The sequence below is a fragment of the Bison bison genome, unplaced genomic scaffold, assembly GCF_000754665.1.
Source record: "Bison bison bison isolate TAMUID 2011002044 unplaced genomic scaffold, Bison_UMD1.0 scf7180017864180, whole genome shotgun sequence".
NCBI lineage: Eukaryota > Metazoa > Chordata > Mammalia > Artiodactyla > Bovidae > Bison > Bison bison.
The window spans coordinates 7,715,368-7,737,937 of NW_011494752.1; the positions used below are offsets into that span (position 1 = coordinate 7,715,368).

Here is a 22,570-nt window from a genome sequence, read left to right on the forward strand (position 1 = left end):
ATAGACAAATGTTTTCCAGTTTCCATTATTTTCAGTGGGGTTTAGGTTTCTTGGTAGCCACTGAAGTCATGCTAGTCAGCATTTTTAGTGGCAGGAGGGCTCCTTCTAATGCATGGACAAGCAAGAAGAGAAAGAAAAATTTTTTTCTTGCTCGTCCCGACACCGGCCTTAGGCAAAAGTTTAGGCAGTTTAATTCTCAGATTTTCCTATCTTCTTTTATAAACATCTCTTAAGTTACCCTCAACACAATTTGCCAGTAACTTCAGATTGCCCTAAATACTTGCCCTGAAGCCCACCCGCTACTTCCTATTAGAACTCTGTGAAGAAAAATTACTTTCTTACTTTAAAAAAGATTAATTTTTTTGGATTGCACTGGGTCTCCATTGCTGCACACAGGCTTCCTCTGGTTTGGGCTTGCGGGGGCTAGTCTTTGTTGCGGTGCGTGGGCTTCTCATCGTGGTGGCTTCTGTTGCAGAGCATGGGCTCTACGTGCGCCGGCTTCAGGAGCTGTGGGACATGGGCTTAGCTGCTCTGTGGCATGTGAAACCACATTCCCTACTTTGGCAGGGGGTTCTTATCCACTGTACACCAGGGAATTCCCTAAAAGGGCTACTTTTAAAGTCAAAATAATGATAGAAAAACACTCTGTGTCTTGATTTCAGTTATAAAATATTAGTTTCAAAAACAAGGGTCTTTGACATCTTATTTGGTAATTTAAAGAATAATCTTCTGCATTTCTCGGGTGGCACAGTGGTAGAAATCCACCTGCCAATGCAGAAGACACAGGTTCGATCTCTGGTCTGGGAAGATTCCATATGCTGTGGGCACTAAGCCTGTGTGCCACAACTACTGAGCACGTGCTCTAGAGCCAGGAGACACAGCTACTGAGCCCATGTGCTGCAATTACTGGAGCCGGTGCTCCACAATAAGAGCAGCCACCTCAGTAAGTCTGTGCACCACAGGAGAGGAGCCCCTGTTCGCCACAAGAGAAAAGCCTGTACAGCAATGAAGACACCGCGCAGCCAAGAATAAATATATAATCTTTAAAAAATACGGAAGAAAGTAAAAACAAGCATAATCTTCTGAGATATGCTAATGCATTTTATTTTGCTTTGGTAATGGTGTTAAAAAATTTAAGTCCAAAGACAGAAAAGTGAATACACTATTTCTATAATAATAGCGAAACACATACCAATCAGACTGTTAAAAGGTAAAGCAAACACGACTGACTGCTTGCTTTCTTTAAAAAATCATTTAAAAATTACTTAATATAAAAAAATGCTTTTATGGAGGATATCAAACACAGAACAGTATCCTTCAAATCAAACCAACATGCATTAATTGCTAAGGACATTTGGACATGAAAATAAACACATGGAAAAGGGAAAAAAAAAACAAATTTCATTAAAGGTGCAGTACCCACAATAAAAGGTTGATTAAAACAATATCTTGTTATATGATGATCAGATGGCTAAATGAATGAGAAAATAATTACTGTGCTTCAAGACCAAATATGTTCCATTCAAATGGATGTTTTTGCTTTTTTTTTTTAATGTAAGAAAATTAAACTGAGATTCTAAAGCACATCCTGAAACTATTTGCATTTATTATTAACAACAAAGTTCTGGATTATGCTTCTACTCACGTTAATATATGGAAACAATGTTCTAAAAAACATAACTCAAGATAAACATGAAACATTCACTGAGATGTGGGATGTTTTATCTAAAGTTTCAGAGTTTTCATGGAACCTAAAATAAAGCCTGTCTGGTATCTTCACACTCATCATTTTTTCTTTTTTTCTTTACAGGCCTTATTGTGAATGAATAATGGATGAAATACAATAGACCCTGTGGCTAATGTCACTTTCTACACAAATGCATTTTCTTGGCTCTGTTTTTAAAAGGAAGTTACCTTGCTGACTCTAATCACTAACATTTCAGGACATAAACAGAAATCACACTTTTCTAGTTAGAAGTCCATAAATAGTAAACTCTTGCAAAAGCTAAACCAACTATAGTTAGGCCAGCGACACAGTCCCTACACAGTTTCACCAGAGTAAAATCACACAAAAGTCCCGCAAATGTGCCCCCAGCTCAGAAGACACACATGATAAAGTCTAGAGGAAAGGAAGTCATCAGGAGGCCTTGTGAGCTCTACCCTGTATGTCTACTCCAAGTTCCTCGGTTTTACCAATCCTAAAAGTCAAGTTCTCTCACAAAATGTGACATACACCTTCAAAATCAGTCTAATGCATAAAACAAAACAAAACATCTAAAACGCAGTAAAAATCGAATATATCCAGAGTTCACAATATCTACAGTTAATTAAGTTATAAAAGACTTTCATAATAACAAGTACAAGAGGAAAAAAAAGTTAAAAAAGACAAACAAGGAGCTGAAATGCTCTTTTTTTTGAAATGCTCTTGATATCTGAAAGTAGCAGTCCTAATCCATTTCTTATACAAAAGAGGTACTGTAATCTTTTCTAGATATAAAGATATGAGAGTGATCTTCAGAGAAACAGACTGGGAAGGATAAAGATCACCTAATATACTGTTTAAGAAGGCAAAAGCTAAAGAACACATCCTTAAATGAAAAAAAAGAAAAGAAAAAAAAAAAGGCTGATGACAACTTCAGGTGCAAACAGTAATAAGAAGAAAACAGAGCTAGACACTAAGTCTCATCAGGGTTTTCAACAGGGATTTGAAAGAATGCAAGGCTTTTTAAAGAACAAAAATTAGATGAAAAAATGTAGTTTACAAGCAATAGGTAGGACACATGGCAGAATATATGCCAAATTAGATACCACTTTGATGCTATCTGATCTGTACTCACGTCTAAGATTGATCATATGCAAGTGAAGATCCTCTGACATTCTATGGTAACATGTTTGTTCTCAGCAAGGACAAAGGGCAGTCTTCCTTACTCTACCAGCTTATCCTAACCAATTCAACTTGAATTAAACATTAATCACTGTACATATTTCATGTTCATACAGAAATAAATTTCACTCAAATGCAATACCAAAATTACACAGGTATTTTATTTCCAAATTCATGTTATTCAACTAAGATTGTGGTAAATGTTACTACCAGAACCAAAATTACACAGGAATACAAAACACATGTTTATTGAATGAGATGCTAATGGAATGCTATGAAGAAGAAAGCCTCATTTTTGGATCTGATTAGTCATACTGATCCCTTATTGCATATTTCTCCCTGAAGTCAAGTCACACAGAACTCTGCAATGCAAAATGTTCAACCATTTTAACAAAACCATGAAATAGTACAAGCTATCTCACAAATTCCGTAAGCTGAAATTACAGCTTTACCTGAATGTGAAGCTCATAAGTGGCTTATAACAAAATAAAAGTCCTTTCCTGATTATTCATTTTAGTGAAGTAACTACCAAGGACTAGTGGAAATGAATTTTTTAGTTGAAAGATAAAGAAAAATTTGATGAGTCAGCATCTGCCATGCGAGACCATGCTTTGTCTCCCACCACCCTAACCCAGACTTTGACCCTCTGCAGTACCTGAAGTGTTGATGTGACTAATTACCTGTTTTGAGGCTGGGACTGAACTCTTGGCTAGTGCGGGGAGGTGGGAAGGCCTCCAGGGCTGTCTGTGCTGGAAGGGTTCGATATGGAGGAGGAGTCAACTCTTCGTCACCAGAGAAGCTCCTCCGCACCCCACCTGTCATGGGCAGGCTTGACAAACTGACAGGCTTCTTCCCAACTGGCATCTTCCTCTCTAAATATCAAGTTAAACTAAAGTAAGCTTTTACTTACATGCGTGGGAAGAAAAGTGTATCATAACTAGGAAAGGTTGTATTGCAGAGGATACTGTGAAAAGAGAACCAACTATGCAAGGTTCGTATTTTTGAAAACAAGGATGTGTGTGAGAAACAAGGGTGTGTGTGTGTGTATGTGTGTGTGTGTGTTGGGGAGTGGATGATAGGGGAGATATTTCTAGTCTCTCTGAGTCTAGTAATCCTGGTTCTTGACTCTGTGGTCAATTTAAAACAAATCAAAGCAAAATGAATGACAGAGAGCACTGAGTGTGGAGCACAGCCAGCTGGCTAACTACTTTCAAGTAAAATTTTAGTTTGAGGGGGACTGAAAATCCAAGGCAGAGAGAATTTTAAAGCCCTACTTGTAGGTATTTCACTGTGCCCATATAAGCCCAAACACTGTCCTTCAGGGAGAAATCAAACAGCTTAATTAATGAATTATACAAATGGCAGAATTTTACTGGTATGAAATATGTTTCCCTAACTTTTGGTTTATAATTCACTCTTTTAGAAAAAAATTCTTACTCTGAAAAGCAGTTCTAAAATTTAAAGATTCGTGGCCTGCAAGATCTTAAGCAATTTAATTTCTTTTGAAACAGCCTTTGGTTATAGTTTCATTAGCACACATAAGCCTTCAAAGACTTTTACAATACTTTCACCACCAACAAAAAAACACTCTAAGCTTTGCAAAGACTGAACAATCAAGCATACCGCATTTATCTGGTTAAAAATGGAAGGATACTTACAGATCTTTGTGATTATAAGTTATATCTGTTTTATTCCAGAGTTAACATAACTCAGGAAAGAACAATCAGAAATTTGCTTTGCAAAATCAGAACTAAAAGACAAATCTAAGTCAGACAGTATTAATATGTAAAATGATCTGGAAATCAAGTTCCTATGAGTACACATTCAACTCTCAAACCAAAATCACCTGTAGCATTCATTTAGATGAAAAAGTCTAAATGCACTACACACTTGGGAGGTAAAAATGCGAGGAGAATCTTCAATTCTCTACTACTTACAACAGCCCCTGAAGATGGTACAGAAATGAGTGCTGATTTCCTGCTCTAGAATTATTAAACTTTGAGGGAAAAAACACTTTTCAGATTGGACAGATCGTATGTATACAACAGTCTATATGATCCTCTTGACAGAACATTCTTCATATTGTTCGAAAGCACTAGTTAATAGTTACCCCTTTACAGCATGAACACAGCTAATTAAAAAACAGGCTAGAACAATGAAGTCAATCAATTATTTTTGTAAAAAATAAGCCCTACCAAAGAACATAACCAGTAGATGATTTTAGGTTGTAGAAAGACCAGAGTCATAATATGAAATGACAGAGCCAGGATATAATAATCTGTAGATAAACTTAAAAACAAAAGGTTTTGTGTCTGACTGATAAAAATCTGCATGCAATGGATGACTCAAGGTTCCTGAACCCCAGGTTCTTTCTTATTTTGAAATTTCTAATAAACTATTTGCTGAGTAATGTGAAAAAAAAAAAAGGAATAGACAGTATCTTAAAATGAAGAATGCTTTTCATTCACACATGACTACAATTCCTTATCCTGAATTCCGAAATTCAAAGTTTTTTTTGGGCAACAAAATCAGACCTCACTTGGTGATACTATTTATAATAATCTTTATTTGGCCCATTAAATGTTACTATTTATATATATTCTGCTTCAAAGTGCTGCAGAGTCTGCAAGGGGTGTTACATAATATATGCTACACACACTGTACTTCTTTCAAAAAAACCCCCAGAATTCTTAATTCCAAAGTGCATTTGATCTCTAGGATTTCTAATAAGGGACTGTGAGTCCATAGTTTTTTCTTTTCTATGTCCAAAAGACAATTTAAAGGCATTAGAGATGATGTCGCAATATTAAGAGCTATTAAAATATTAAATAATATGTTCTAGGTTTAAATTCATTTTTTCAGCTAATCCAGAAATCTGATGATGTCACTAAATGGGACATTAAGTTTACTGACACACATTATTAAATGTCACTAAAAATTGGGACACTGATATTATCACTTCATTAATTTCATATTTCTTCCCATGTCCCTAGCCTATTAATTCAAAATGATTAAACCCCATAAACTATAACAAACCCAGTAAGAGTCACACTGAGAGAGGTATGTGAACTGTGTATACAATGCTCAGAAGTTTGTTCTAAAAAATGTCATAAAGTCACTGAGTAGTAAAAAACATTCTTAAATTCAACACATTGCAAAGAAAATTCTGAAATCTCAAATTCTTGTCCAATTAAATGTAAAGACAGGCCAAAGCAGCCTGTACTAATTCAGTCTTAGAGAAAGCTCAATGATCACACCTGCTGTGGTTAGTCCACTGACATGAAGTTACCACATGACTTCTTGCTAATCAGTTTCTGATAAACTGGAAATCATTTTAATCTGCCTGGTTTGGCAATGTTCTCTGGAGTTCTTTTAGGTAAATATCAACCATGGTAAGCAGCCAATAAGCAAAATAATTCTGGGTCTACAGAGGCTTACGTCTACAATATAAAAGACGGTAAGAGATAGGTCTTGACGGTTAGCACTATAGTGAGACCGACTTGGGTTTCATGTAGGAAGAAACTAAGCACGCTGCAGTGGCTGCTATAAGTCCCCAGGAAAAAAATGAAAAACAAAATAACTTTATCTTAGGATGAAATATTCCATGACAAGTTTCACAAAGAGAAAAAAATCTATAGCTTTCTAAGATGGAGGGGGAAAGATTTTAAAAGAATCAGAGCTATCAATATATTTTATATTATTCTGGCTATTAATGCCAGTTATCATTCATTGGAAGATAAAATACTGTCAGAAAGCATATTAAGATTTTCTTAAGCTTGATTTCATTAGCTATCAATTTTAATTTCATTTTTCTTTTATTTTTTTAACTTGAATTTAAGTATCATTTTAGAAAGAGTTTTTTTGGTTTAGAAGGATAGGTTTTTTAGTCTCCAAGTCTATTGTAAGCACCAAACACCTGTTTTTATTTTTAATAAAAAATTTTTTAAAAAGGACTAATTTTCAGGTTTACCTATTACTCCAAGAATCATTCATAGACTCTACTCTTTACCATCTATTAAATATTGTGGTAATAACTTCTCCTGTCAATCAAAGACAAGTGCTTATTTTTAAAAAGTCTGCCTTTTATGGCATACTGCACCTTTAAGCATAATACAGGATGCACAGTTATCAGCTCTCACAAGGGATACCATTTCTGTGCAAGGATACCAAGACCCCAGTTGGTTAACAAGTTAGGAAATGTATATAAACACCATGTGGTGACCCACTTTTCTTATGTCCTTTGTATTGCTGGGACTTAGTCTTTTTCTTTTGTTTTGATGAACCTGACTGGCTTTCTCTTGATGCTGAAAAATAAAGAAGAAAATTGGTTATCAGATAATTTCTTACAACTCTCGATACAACTCAGATGAACTACCTTTACCAAGACCATGATGTTTATAAAAGTACACAATGTTTCGAAAATAAGGGTACTTGTTCCTGCAAAACCATGAACCTCAACACCAGACAGATTTCATTATTTATTCAATAAGCGCTTTGTATATGTTAATAAATTTTAGCCTGTAACTTTAAACTCACTAAAGGAAGTCTAATTTAATTCGGTGGGTGTTCTTAATGTTGTGCTATAGTCATTAAGCAACTGACTATTGAGTTCACACTGCCATGGCACACATGGTCTGATTCTGTGATATCATGGTTGAGTCTTATCAGGTAAGATCTTACCTGGCAACCAATCAGACACAGGTATATTCTGGTCCTGTAAGCTCACAAGATGATTTATGTATGACAATCCTTGGAGAATTGCTGATTTTTACAAAAGGACACCTTTTCTTATACCAACTTACACTGTGATGCTGGAGGCTGTAGTTGATATCCAGTTAATTGACACCACCCTACAGGATAGAGGTCAGGGGACTCACAGTCTACCCACTGATCATATTCTTCTTCCCATCCATCAAAATGTATCCTCAAGAGACGATGAATAATTCGAGTTACTGTGGCTACACATATTAATCGTGGCTCCATGAGGTCCACTGCTTCTAATTTCATTCCGACACGAAATCCGTGATTTGGAACATCCTAACATGGAGAAGCAAAACATTAACACTGGTGAAAAGAAGAATGTGTAACTCCATCATCACTAGGAAAGAAAAAAAGAGAGGTAACATAACCAATTAACAATTTAGACCAAAAAAACCCTTTACTGAAACATATGAAGGTGAAGCATGTAAGAACTAGTTAGGAACTGCATTCATTCCTAATAATGAAACAAAGTTTGGAAACAAATTTCAACTCCTATGTAAAGGAAATACCTACACTGTTTAACTAATATGTATGTGTTTATTTAAATTTACCTTATTAAACAGTTTTACTGGTGCTGCAATGGAGCCAGTTTCCCTGAGGTAGTCAAACCATTTAAAAGGAAGCTTTGTGTAACCTGGAAAACACAACTAGTTTAACTAGAAGTTCATTTAAAATTAGTGTAATATAAAAATGCAGATATAAAGTAATTCAGTACACATTACAATCTCATGAGCTAATGCTGCAGAGTACAATAATTCCTCCCTGTTATATGGCTCTTCCTGTTTTTCTAGACAGAAACAGGTGCACCCACATATCCTATAAGAACTAGACTTTTGCTTTTCAATCCTAGGCTTAGAATAGTCTAACATTTAATATTTTTCAGTAATATTTTTCTTTCTTTGTAAGAAAGAACAGTGGCTGGGCAAATACTGTTTTTACAGTCTTCTGTTTTGGCTTTTCTCCTTAAGAGAAAAATCCAAGGCTCAGATATTGAAATTAGGAAAGTCACTGGTTAAGCCATATGAACTATTTAAGGGTATCATTTTTAAAAAGTCATACGGTAATTTTTATTTTTTTTTGGTAATATCACCTGCCTTGGGAGATCTTAATTTCCTAACCAGGGATTGAACCCAGGGCCCTGACAGTGAAACCTCCAAGTCCTAACAACTGGAATGCCAGGGAGCTTCCTCATACAGTAATCTAAACATGAAAACTTGCTTTCTCTCAAAGGCTAAAGTCTATTTTTTAAAAAAAGTTTATGTATGTGATAGCCCTTTGAGCCTACATCATCATCTCAACAGGGATAAGAATACCAATTCTTATTATAAAATGTACAAATGCTCAGGAAAAATTCTACATCAATTTATTAAAGCTAGCTAGGTTACAGGTCTTTATGTTTTCAGACACCCCACAGCTCTTGATATAAATATATAAATATGTAACACACATGTTTATATATACATATTATATTTTCATACAGCAAATAATCTAGGGCTAAAAATAAAAAAGAAATCTAGGGCTGTGGTAAACAGTGTAAACAGGTACCATGTAAAAAGAAAACAAGGATGAATACCCAGGTATATATTAGAAAAAAGTACCTCTGGGTGGAGTGAGTTCAATCATGTTAATTTCACAGAAACCAACAGGGAAAATAGAAGGGGAGGTTGCATGATAACAGAACCAGTCAGATCCATCTGCTGCTTCTGAGCCATCGATCCCTATCATCAGGAATCCATCAGCCAGCACCTTTTAAATTAAGAGAATTGCAACTATTTAAAATTAGGTACCACTATTATAAAAATGATCCTTTAAGTGACATTCTAAAAGAATGCAAAATCTATTACATAAAGATCTCGTGAAAGTGAGAAATGTTTATTGAACTCTCTTAAATAACTGAAATTATAATGAAAAACAAATCTGTATAAATTCTACTGTGTGCCAGAAATAAAAGCATGGTTACAGAGAAGTAATTGTAGAGGTCTAAGGAAAACATACTCCTGACGATGGCCAAGGCTGTTTTCTTCTGTGGCATCAAACGGGGGGCTGAGTGCTCTTTTACAATTCAACTATCTAGTCTTGGCTAAGCTTTAAATCTTATTCAGTAGGAACTCTACTTATATCCTTCTGATTTTCACATAGTGGAGTTTTTCTAAACTTTTTCCATGTTCCTCAAGCTCCAACTTTACCGCTTTCATGCTCTGGATAACTGTGCTCCTCCATGACAGAAACTACGAGAGGGACCTCACAGTCCATCCTGTGCACGTCAGACTGCTCTAAGTAGTAGTCCTTCCTTTGCCTCTCAAGACAAACCTCTCCATGTCTCCCAACTCCCGTTATATTAAAAGTATTTTATTTTGAAACAGTTCACACTTAAAAAAAGGTATATATAGAGTACAACAAATTCCTAAATACTCTTCACCCAGAGACCCAATTCAAGTTATATCACTCAGTCGTGTCCGACTTTTTGCAACCCCATGGACTGTAGCCTGCCAGGCTCCTCTGTCCATGGGGATCCTCCAGACAAGAATACTGAATTGGGTTGCCATGGTCCCCTCCAGGAGATCTTCCCAACCCAGGGATTGAACCCAGGTCTCCCACATTGCAGGCAGATTCCTTACCGTCTGAGCCACCAGGGAAGCCCAAGAATACTAGAGTGGGTAGCTTATCGCTTCTCCAGGAGAATTTCCTGACCCAGGAATCGAACCGGGGTTTCCTACATTGTAGGCAGATTCTTTAAGAGCTGAGCTATCCGGGAAGCAGCGATCTTCTAGTTTGTCAAATCCAGTGTCTTTTTCCCAACACTTCACCCTCCTTTACAATATCCCATACCAGCTGACTTCTCAATTTTTTGAAGCATTTATTCCCAGATTCTCATTACATTATAGTCTACTGATCCATCTTCTCACCTCTGTGTTCATTGCTTCACATTTTTTTTGGCAACCACCCTTTCACCTTCAACTCTTGTTTCTGATTTTAGCCCTTTTCTTTTGTTTTCATGATGGCATTCACTCTTCAATGGTTGACTTTTATGCCAACAATTTCTCAAGTTTTATCATGAGTTTTTCACCCTCCTAGTGTCTCAGGCCTGCATTTTACCTGCATGCTGAATATATTCTCTGAGAGTTAGTACAGGGCATCAAACCAACAACTCTTTCTCCAGCTCCTTTCAAGGGCAATCAATTGCTGGGTCCCCACAACTCCCCCTAAACATTCAGTCCCTTTATCCTAGCCATTAACTCTCTCTCCACTATGTTGCTTAATATTATCACTTTCAGCCTTCCCTATGTACATTTCCCCTCTTACACAGTTAAAACTTTCCTTTGCTATGTACTCTGTTCATGCCAGAAAGCTTTACCAGCTTAACCTGTTCACTAAAGAAAACTCAACGTGACCAAGCACTAAAGACTGCACAAATTAATTTCACATCACCTTTTTGTCTACTTGCAGGTTCTGTTCTCCTAGTTCTTTCTTTCTTTTTTTTTAGTTATTTCTACTATATTGGATATATATATACTGATTTTCTCTTTAACCTTAAGAACTCTGAGACCTCTAGAAAGGACTACCTCCACTCATACAGGATTCGTTTTTCCCTTTTGAACACAGCTTAGTGAATCAGGGGCTCGTATCCCACCTTCAGAGTACCACGCAAAAAGCTGGGCTCAGTTGTTCAGATTTTCTCTGTAATTAGAATTAACATACAGAGAGATAACAGTCAAGCCATGGGTTGGAGCTGGCACTGAAAGGCAGTGATACAGAAGGGTGAATGAAGTGAAAGTTGCTCAGTAGTTTCTGACTCTTTGTTACACCATGGACTGTAGCCCTCCAAGCTCCTCCGTCCATGGGATTCTCCAGGCAAGAATACTGGAGTGGGTTACCATGCCCTTCTCCAGGGGATCTTCCCAGACTAAGGATCGAATCTAGGTATCCCACAATTGCAAGGAGATTCTTTACCATCTGAGGTACCGGGGAAGCCCAACAGAAGGGTGAGGGGCTACCATATGGAGGCTGAATACGCAGGACACCAGGAGAGAGAGAGAATGAAAGAAGAGTGGCACAGACACAGAGCAGAGATGGAACAAAGAGGCCCGTAGAGGCAGAGGACAGCGCTAAGCTTATGCCTTTCCAGGTTTCATCCCTGGGGCCTTCTACGTCTATGAACGTGCCCACTGAATCCTCAGAGTGACTTTTCTAAAGCCCATTTGAGGGGGTTTCTGTTCCTTATAAACAAAAAGTCTGGCCCAGAATATTCAAAGCAACCTGTCTGACGTGACCTGTGTGTGAGCCTTTCGCCATTTCCTAAGCGTGGCCTGTGCCTTTCACTCTTGGTGCTTCTGTGCATATTCTCTTTCCATGGCACAGTTTCCTCCTGAATCTCTTCTCGGCCCAGTTTTTCCCATCCTTCAAAATGAAGTTTTCAAATGTCTTCTCTTCCACAAAGCTTCTCCTGATTCCTCTGAGAAGATGCTTCTTTATCTGAATTTCAACAGTACTTGTACCATTCTTGAATCATAGTTGATCTTGTACATTAAAACATATTTTCCTACATCTTATCTTGTTCTACAAGACTGTAAGCTTTATAGAGTCCAAACCAACCTAGCACTGCAAGAATTCATTTTAAGTATTTTCTGAGTGAAGCTTAATATTCTACTCACTGGACACTTATTTTCCTTTCACACAGAGCATGACACGATGGTGCTGATTTCCAAATCTGGCTGTCAAGAGTTACATCTTGAGAACTTTTTAATTATTTTTTTTTTTAAACAAATACAAATATCTGGGTAGTCTTTCTTATGATTCTGATTGAGCAGGTCTAGAGTAGGTCATGGGAATCTATGTTTTAAATACCAACAGGTAGTCTGGATTCCTAGTCAGGTCAAAAGGAAGAATAAGGGTTTAGAGTCAGTCTGGTTTAGCTGTGTGACCTTGAACACAAGTGTACAGGACATGGCAGCCAACATAACTTTTTAATTCTTTTGGCTTAAGGCTTAAAGGACTTCCTTTGTGGCTCAGCTGTTAAAAAGTCCGCCTGCAATGCAGGAGACCTGGGTTCAATCCCTCGGTTGGGAAGATCCCCCGGAGAAGGGAAAGGCTACCCACTCCAGTATTCTGGCCTGGAGAATTCCATGGACTCTATAGTCCATGGGGTTGCAAAGACATGATGAACAACATTCACTTTAAGGATTAAACTGTGTTGAAATGCAAGTCACAATTTAATTACACCTTTATGTAAGTGTATTCTGGATCAATAGGTCTTAACCCTGATTGTACTTCAGAATCACCTGGGGACCTTAAAAAAAATGCCAATTCTAAGACTGATTAAATCAGAATGGGAGTGCGGGGTTGGAGAAGAGGCTTAGTCAATAGTATTATTATTATTTTTTAAAGTTCTCCAGGAGATTTCAATGCCTACTAACAATTGAGAACCACTCTTCTACATCTTCTTGTAAAAACAGTTTAAGAAGAGAGGAAAAAGAGAAAAGAAGCAATAAAGTACTACCAATGGAGGGAAAAAGCACAAAAAGGAAACACAGGAAACTGAGGATAAACTAGCATTGTTACAATTTTGTATTGGACAAGTTTTGACTAGGAAGTAACTTAAATAAATATTCTTCTTTTAACTTAGGATATACTTCCATAAAATAAAAGTAGCAGACTCAAGATAACAATCTTGATAATAAGATATATACAAAGAAAACCTCTGGTAAGAGAACTCAAATTTATCTTGCAATTACTACTGACATTCTCCCCAGTGAAGACACAGATGCACACATTTTAGGTCAAAATGAACGTTAGGGGCCTCCTTCTCCTATTTGTTGTTGCTTAGTTGCTATGTCCTGTCCTACTTCCTACTTTTTTGCAACCCCATGAACTGTAGCCCGCCAGGGTCCTCTGTCGATGGGATTTCCCAGGCAAGAATACTGGAGTGGGTTGCCATTTCCTTCTCCAGGGGATCTTCCCAGCCTAGGAATAGAACCCATGTCTCCTGCACTGGCAGGCAGATTCTTTACCAGTTAGCCACCAGGGAAGCCCAGTACTTTAAAACTAGTTCCTATAACTTCATTTCTGTATTTTAAAACCTATTCTCTTACCTTTCTAATGGTCGCAACACATATTGTGGAAAGATTTAATGGGTCTATAGCTTCCAATTTCATTCCTTCCTTGAACCATTCCCCACTCTGGTCTACTTCTTTTACCTACAGAATTACATGAAAGCACATCTATTGTTACAGGTGTTATCAGTTTAATAATTAAAATAATACCAATTTGAAAAAGTTTACAAGATGAAAATACCAAGTACCTTCTCCTACCTACCTAATATTATAACTCAAACTTCCATTACGGAATAGAGAGAATTCAGGCAAATAGAATTTAAGAATAATTATAATCAATAGTTGTGACACATATGGATTACAAGGTCTTAATCCTTTTAGGTGAATATATGTAATTGTGATTTCTATAATATTAGGAAAAAACCCACAACCCTCTTTCAAACATAATTTACAAATGAGGGTTCTTATAAAAACTTCTTACCTTAGCAAATAAATGTGGTGGTGTATCAAAATGTCCATCCTGTTTCTTTGTAATATCTACAAGGAAAAGTTACATACTAATCTGTCAGCATTTATGAGAAGACCAAAAACCACGTTTTTTTGAAGGTTTCAAACTCACAAGGTACGTATACTCTAAAACATGGCAAAAATATGTGCCTTCTACATTCCAGTGAATAATATTCTTTAAAAGTCTCTATCTCTTTAGAGTACATGTGCTATTAAGTACATTTAGCCAATTAGAATGCTGGGAATTCCCTAGTTAGGGATAAAAGTATGTTTTAAAGTGTTTAGTATTAAGTCTAACCACATTTAATTTTGGTATTTCTACTAACACTGAATGGAAAGGGAAAGGCTATCTTCTTTCAAATGGGCTGGATAAAAAAGTGTAAGAAAACAAATGTAGTTGTGACCGAAAGGGCTTTATTTTTAACTTGAGCATAAGTGGAAGGAATATAAAGGAATTGGTTAGGACATTTAATTTTCTGGTGTGAACCTTCCCTAATTAAGGTAGAATAAGCAGCCCAACACAACTGATTTTGATTTTTGCTATTCTGCGGAGAAAAATACCCAAGGAGTACAATTTAGCCTCAACATTATTTTCAACAGGAATTCTTGTGACAGGTGCTTACCAGATCTTTTGAATCGATGGCCTATGCTTCGAGACCAACCAATATGATGGATTAATGGGCTGTGCATATGGCACCAGAAGTCGTCTGTTCTATCTTCACTCTCTTCATATACTAGTCTTAATCTTCCTCCAATGACACTCTCCACCACTGCCACTCGTGTTCGACACAAATGCCTCTTGTCAACCACCTCTACTCTCATGCAAGGTTTGAAAGGATACTGCATGCTCTCTGAAACCTTGAAAGAAAAGCAGAACTTTTGAGAATTCATGACAAAGGTCTACAAATTAGTATTCTACTATAAAAATATCTAGTGCACTCAATAGTTAACATAGGTCATTTGACTCACTAATTGAAACAATTATTTAAAAAGCTTTGAAGTTACTCCATTTTTTAGAGTTCTCATTTGCCACTTGAGTCCTTTCTAAGATCTTGTCTTTACCTTTTGTGAGAAATCAGGAGGCAGAGTTTTGGCACCAGTAAGTCGTTTCACTAGAAAAGCTTTCCAGTTTGTATACTTATGCTGAATAGCTAAAAAAAAAGAAATAACCAGTTATATTTTAGCAAAGAAGATAACTGCTTCAAAAGCTATTTGCTTAAAAAAAAAAAAAAAAGTAACAAATTTCCCTGCAGTTAAAATTCTTAAGAAGAATAACAAAAATAGAGAAAACAAGTATGTCTTGCTAGCAAATAAGTTACCTGAAATAAAAAAATTATTTTAATTTTTATGTCACTTGTCACTGTAATGTTACTAATTGTGAAACTGCATTAAAGTTCAGATACTTAAAATACAGTAAGGGTAGAGAAGTTACTCACTTCTAGGAGGGACAAGAGGTTTTCCACTTGCAGCACACCAACCAACTGGATGGATATCAGAACCACATATACTGTACCAGAAGTCCAGACCAGAGTCATTTTCAAATCCTTCATATCTTAAGAGGGCATTATAACCTGAAACCAACAAAGCAGTCACCACATAATAAGAAAATCAAATGAAATAAAACAGAATACAGCTGCTGGTAGTGAGTATCAAATGTCAGTGAACATCTGCAACAGGTGCAGAGCTTGTGAACAGACAAGACGGCTGGGCCTCATACCCCAGAAATCATTTAGCAGATCTTGGGTGAGTCTTAGAAACTGTATTTCTAAGAAGTTCCTAGAGGTGCTTACACTAGTGCTATATGGATGAAACTTTGAGAACGATTTGAACAATGGAATTAGTTTAACTGTTTTCAGAGCACGGCCTATTTCTCTGAATATATTTCAATTTTACCCATAGTTTCTTCAATTCTAGAAAAGAGGAGTGAGAAAGTTCTACTAGGATGCATAGTTTTGGAAATAAAGAGTATTGTGGTAAGTTAATATAACCTTGTTAAGTCACAGAAATCCAGTTAAAGTACATTTCAAAGACACTGCTTTCTCCAAGTGATCAGGTGACCAAATTATTTCCAGATAATTTGCATGTGGCTACTTTAAGAGTTTAAATTTTTTTGTCTTGTTGATTTGGAAATAAGATTCAAAAACGCCAAGTAAAAAAGTTCAATGAACACAAATAAAGATATGTGAAATCACTTAAAATCTACATGTACTAAACAAACAGGGTCTTCCCAAGTGGTACAGCGGTAAAGAACCTGCCTGCCAGCACAGGAGATACAGGAGACTCGGGTTCGATCCTGGGTCAGGAAGATCCCCTGGAGTAGGAAATGGTAATCCTCTCCATTATTCTCTCTTGGAAAATTCCATGGACAGAGAAGCTTGGGTGGCTTGCAGTCCATGGGGTCACAAAGAGTTAGACAGGGCTGAGTGACTGGGCACGTATGCACTAAACAAATGGGAAGACTTACTTCCTGGAAAGAACAAATAGTGTATGATATATACCGTTTATAATTTAATAAACCTTATCTTTTTAATATTTAAATAGACAAACTTTTATTAAATACATACAATGTAAAGAAAATAAGAGTATCAAATATCATTTCCTCAAAGAAACCCTCTGATGTACGTACAGTCACCCATAACCAGCTCTGTCATCTCTTCAAGCTTGTCTTTGACAAAGTGTTTGTTTCTTTGCTTATTTAAAATATTTTTCTCTCAGTGAAATAAAAGTTATATGAGAAAGTATTTTCATTGTTTATTACTTTTAGTAAACCTTATCTTGATAACATTAAAAAGTTAAGGTCTTTAGTGGAATAAAAAATGCCCAATAAACTTGTATTTCAGGCTAGGAGCTAGGTTTAGTTAGCATTTTCATGTGTTAATACTTAGGTTTTGAAAATTTATAGCATTAAACTTTTAGTTTCAAAATTCAGTAATTCACAGAACAACTCATGACTTGCTGTTTCTAAGTTCTGGGTTCATGATCAACAACAGGCTCACTTCTAAAAAGTCATAAAAGTGACTTAAAATGAGATACATGTTGCAATTAGATATAGCAGAAGTATGAAACCAGAGATGGAAGACAGAAATAATTCTTGAGTACTAAATGCATTGATCTTTAGAGCCATTTATATGCAAGTGATTTACACATCAAGCAAAAAATATATATTGCTGTTTTAAACAAGGTACAGGGAATAATACAGGCATTTAGAGAATGTCTATATAGCTGGGGGCTTCCCTGGTGGTTCAGATGGTAAAGAATCTGACTGCAATGCAAGATTTGATCCCTGGGTCAGTAAGATCCCCAGGAGAAGGGAATGGCTACCCACTCCACTATTCTTGCCTGGAGAATTCCACAGACAGAGGAGCCTGGCAGACTACAGTCCACGGAATTCCAGAGAGTCAGACAGGACTGAGCGACTAACACTTTCACTTTTTTACTTACATAAGCTGGGGAAATGTTTCATGGAAAAGGTAGGAACTGTACTGGGTTAAATAAGGTGAGTGAGTGAGTAAAGGAATGAAGGTGACATAGAATATGCTGTATGAGAGAGAAGGAAAACTAATCTCAGCAGAACAGATCATTTATGTCGGGGAACAATAAAAAAATCTGTTCAGTGGTGTACAGTGAAACTTAACAATAGCTGTAAATGGTGACCATCCTGATCCTTTAAGGACAAAGAAGCCACTAAAGACAGAAAAATGGAATTGAGGTCATTTTTAGGTAAATTAAGTCTATCAGCAGTACACAGGGTGGAACAGGCAGGGCATTTTTGGGAAGATGGCTGGAGATAAGACTAGAAAGAGTAGGATGAGTAAGATGCCTCTTCCAGTAATCTCAGGATACCTTTTATTATCTAAGCGGCTGCTCCTCCTCTGAAGTATCACAGTATCCTACTATACCACTTACTAAGCACCTTGTCATAAAATGTATTCAATATTTAGCAGATGTAAACTCACCAAAAAAAGAAATCTTTTAAGTTTGCACATCACCTGCCCACAGGGTCTAACATAGTAGATACCTAACACATTTACTTCACAGACAACAATGTAAAAAGGGCTGGGATACATGGAAGAGGTGGGACTGAAGAAAATGTAGTACCCAAAATAGATGAAATTTTCATCATTAATTTACTTCTGATATTATGGACCATATAACTTTTTTTAGTACTTTTTGTTACTTTCCGAAATATTTCCCTGTATCAGAGGTTGAGGAAACTATAGGGCCCACAGATTTGGCCTACTGTCATCCAGAATAGTTTTTACATTTTTAAATGGTTGAAAAAAAATTAGAGGTAATATTTTATGATATGTAACAATTATAGGAAACTCAAATTTTAGTGCCCATAAACAAAGTTTTATTAGAACACAGCCATGCCTATTCATTTATGTGTTGCTTTGGCTGCTCCTATGCTATGATAGTAGAGTTAAATGGTTGTGACAGAGATTGCTTTGCTCACAAAGCTGAAAATATTTACTGTTGTTTTTTTTTAATAGAAAAAAGTTTGCTAACCTTTGCCCTATATCATACTTATTTGGCAATACTTGAAAATTTACAAATATGCTTTCTTACAAATTACAAATACAAGTGATTTTTAAAAGTGAATTATGCATGTTTTTCACCTGCTAATTTTACTATTCCAGCGATCCAGAAGACTTTGGTAGGTAGGCTGCAGTCTGTATTGGGAACTTCTACTCTCACATTTTCTGAGATATCACCCCAGCAGGTCCCCATAGGTGCCTGTCATATAAAAATTATTAAATTATCATCTTATTAAATAAAGTCCAAAATACATGGTTCAAAATTAAGCACTATTATTCAATCATGGTAACATTAAACTAAAAATACCATTTAATTCATTCTTTTTTTCTAGAAACATAATTGTTATCCCTTGCATCACAGAATTCTATTTAGAAAAAGCCAGTGTCAGGGACAAGCTCAAGATGAAGAGAATTCACATATACTAGAACTGATCCATATCCAGTTCAAAATTCAATAGTGCTCAAATATAAGACTTGAGAGCAATTTTTGCCAAATTACACACTTGATATTAGGTTTCACAGGAAAAAGCTGACTTAACAATTCATTATTTTATCATGAACTGAATGAATGTACTTTACCTTAACCTCTAATTTTAAAAGATCTGGCTAAAGAGTAGAAAGAAAGAATTCCAATCAGCCATGTGGTTTCCAATAACACAGAGAAACAAAACTTAGTTATCTGTATTTTCAACTTCAGTTAAGTTCGCAGAACAGAAATATAGTCTGTTACAACAGACGTGTGGCAAAAGCACCAGATAAAGTTGTTAATATGATGAAGTTAAAGAGATTTTGGAGAATCGTACATGGTAAATTGTTAAATGATTTATTATTTCAAAATTTCTCACGCAGGAATTACAATAAACAAAGAAAACTTTCAATGTTAGATCTGGTAGTAATCAGCCTCCACACAAATGGTTAAGATGGGGACTTAGAAAACTAATTAAATGAATATCATGAAGGGATTTGCCAACATTTAGTGTGTTTCCAAATTACAATTTCCATTACATTTTAATCCTTAAATTTGAGGCAGTTTACCATTATTTGGAATTTAGCTAATTAATTTGGCTAATTAAAACCAAAATGAATTTAGGAATTTAAATGCTGATAATACCAAACAGTCTTTGTGGCCCTTGATAATCAGCTCCTCATTAAATACAATTCAGAACCCTGATCACAAGAAGTATTAGGTAAGGATGTAAAAGACTTGATAACACGAACAAATCAGGAAAAGACAAAATAGCTTCGAAGCTAAAAGATGATTAAACACAAAGATATCCAAGAGTCACGCGAACTAGTCCATCTGAACACTGGACAAATGTCTTCCATGCAAGGCTGCTCATCTTGGGTAGTCGCTAACCCAAAAGGGGGTTAGCTTAAAACAGTACTCAACCCGTATGCTCTCAATAGCTTAAGGAATTTCTGAAGGACAGGAAGAAAATGTCAAATAATACTGAACTAGGATAAGTCTAGAAACCAAACACAGAATCAACTTATGGCTATTTCTTTAAGTAGCAAGCAAAGAATATACTTCAATCACTTGGATACAGTGGCCTATCTCAAGTATTTCTAATTCTGGAAGGATACACATAACTATCTTCCTGAGCTGTACAAAAAATAATACATCCATTATGACTACCTCTTTCTGCTATTTTTAAATGGAAAGAATGGACTCTTCAGGTTCTGCTATCTCCCCCTATATCATTCTAGACTGTAGGGCCATCCCTATTGCCAGCAGATATGATCAGAAAAGGAGAGGCTGGAAGGAAGATAGGTAACAGATTAAGCTACCATATATTAACACAAAGACCATGTATTAATTTCTGTGAGGATAAACCAATTTCAGCGGACAGATGTAGTGGACGTATGCATTAAATTAAGGTAGGATATCCATTCCTCTTTGTTTGGCTGCCAAGTCTTATGAAATGGGCTTTATTTTTCATTAAGGAGGAAGACGCGTGGTTATGCTGACAAGCTATGTGTAAAGATGAGCACACTGCTAAAAGAATTTGGCATATAGGACTCCCTTTTGAGTTAGGTGTGACAATGACTTTTTTTTTTTTAAGTCTTTTAACAGTTGTTTGGAGAAAATAACTTTTAGTCACATTTTATTAAAAAAACAAGTATCAATATGCTTGCTCACTTAGAAAATAAAGTTAACGCTCACTTTGGTTGGGGGATGTTATGTTTTCGTCCCTACAGTCTGGATTGGTATAGGAGAAAGTAGCAGAAAGTGACATTTGTTCTTGCCTGTAAGGTTGTGGTTCTGCTAGGCCCTCTTAAACCAATCCATATGGTTCACTCTAAGAAAAAAAATGAACAAAAACAATAACAAAAAAGAGCACAATCGTCACTGCATAGTATGTGCTCAATGTGTTGAAATAATAAAGGAATTTTAAAGATACAGCTGCCCTTTTGTTTAAAATGGATATTCTTAAGTGTGGAAGACTAAATGACCCAGGGCTCGAGAGCCATCTTCAGCCAAGTCATCTGTCTTCTCTTGCTGGCAGGAGGGATACCTCTGAAAGTCTGGATTGGCATAGCATGGACTAGCAGAACCATCATTTACAGGTAACAACAAATTTACCTTCCAGACTCAGGACGAGAGGTCCACCTCAGGTTCCTCCCAAACCAGGAAGATCTGCTTCATCACTTCCTGCTCCAGGGCCACTCGTGAGGGCTATCTGGGAGCGACTCTCCTTCCCTGCAAGGTAAGCTGTCATCAGGTCCTGCAGGTCATGGCCAAATCCAAATGCTGAGGGCTCCCCAACACAAATGTATGATAACCTCCACCTGACTGTCCATAAGAAAGTAACTGGATGGGATTCTTACTTTTTCTGTACATTAAGAACATTTCCAGATAGTCCAATAGCCCAGATGGCTAGTATTTAGACTCTCAGAAGACTGACACATTACACACATGATGCTTTGCGGGAGAAATACAGATTTCCCTCCACAGAGCTGAAAACCTGTAACTTTTGATAATCACATTCTTCAGTAGTAATAGAATTCAAGCAGGCAGAAGTTAGCCCTGAAGTTGTACACTGGTAACTATTATTGATCCTACTAACGATATTCCAAATATACAAAAAGCCACCATTAAAATACTTTGACTAATAGGCATATGGTGACAACTAGGAGAGAAAGATAAACTATTATATGGGCAAAAGGGGAAAAAGCATTATAGGAAATTGACTAGAAAAGAATTCGAAGTCCTAAATGTCATTTGTTGGAATTGACAGAAAGTAGGAACAGAAAAATAAAACAGTTCCCTCTTTCTCCAGAAAGTCCACTCACCTTTTGATTTGATAACAGGACCTACTTTTGGGGTTGGGTCATAGCGGGAGGGCTTTCCAAGTGGTGCTAGTCGTAAAGAATCGACCTGCCAATGCAGGAGACCTAGGAGACGGGGGTTCGATCCCTGAGTGGGGATGATCCCCTGGAGAAGGGCATGGCAACCCACTCCAATATTCTTGCCTGGAGAATCCCATGGACAGAGGAGCCTGGAGGGCTACCATGCATAGGGTCACAAAGAGTTGGATACAACTGAGGTGACTTAGCATGCACGCACAATAGCAGGGGGATGGGAGTACAAGGAAAGTAAAAAGAGAAAATGGGATGCTTGGGGTGAAAATCAGATTAAGAATGAGGGAATGCTGGACTTCCCTCATGGTCCAATGGTTAAGAATCCACCTGCCAATGCAGAGGACGTGGGTTCAAACCTTGGTCTGGAAACCCTAGCCGTGGTGTAACTAAGCAGGCATGTGCCATGACTACTGAAGCTAGTGCGCTCTTGAGCTTAGCTGCTCTTCAACAAGAGAAGTCACTATAAT

At 36.8% G+C, this 22,570-nt stretch overlaps 1 protein-coding gene across 3 annotated transcripts in view; it reads right to left on the reverse strand.

The window, feature by feature from the left end:
• Positions 1-22,570, reverse strand: part of MBTD1 (mbt domain containing 1) — a 67,873-nt gene that overhangs the window by 4,247 nt on the left and 41,056 nt on the right. For all 3 annotated transcript variants that reach the window (XM_010842855.1, XM_010842854.1, XM_010842853.1), the window contains exons 8-17: positions 18,822-18,939; positions 15,639-15,773; positions 15,265-15,353; positions 14,826-15,060; positions 14,177-14,232; positions 13,735-13,839; positions 9,244-9,391; positions 8,197-8,279; positions 7,687-7,921; positions 7,111-7,188 (exon numbers count right to left, since the gene is read on the reverse strand). In XM_010842855.1, coding sequence (XP_010841157.1) covers positions 7,111-7,188; positions 7,687-7,921; positions 8,197-8,279; positions 9,244-9,391; positions 13,735-13,839; positions 14,177-14,232; positions 14,826-15,060; positions 15,265-15,353; positions 15,639-15,773; positions 18,822-18,939 — 1,282 coding nt within the window. The remainder of the gene's footprint in view (positions 1-7,110; positions 7,189-7,686; positions 7,922-8,196; positions 8,280-9,243; positions 9,392-13,734; positions 13,840-14,176; positions 14,233-14,825; positions 15,061-15,264; positions 15,354-15,638; positions 15,774-18,821; positions 18,940-22,570) is intronic.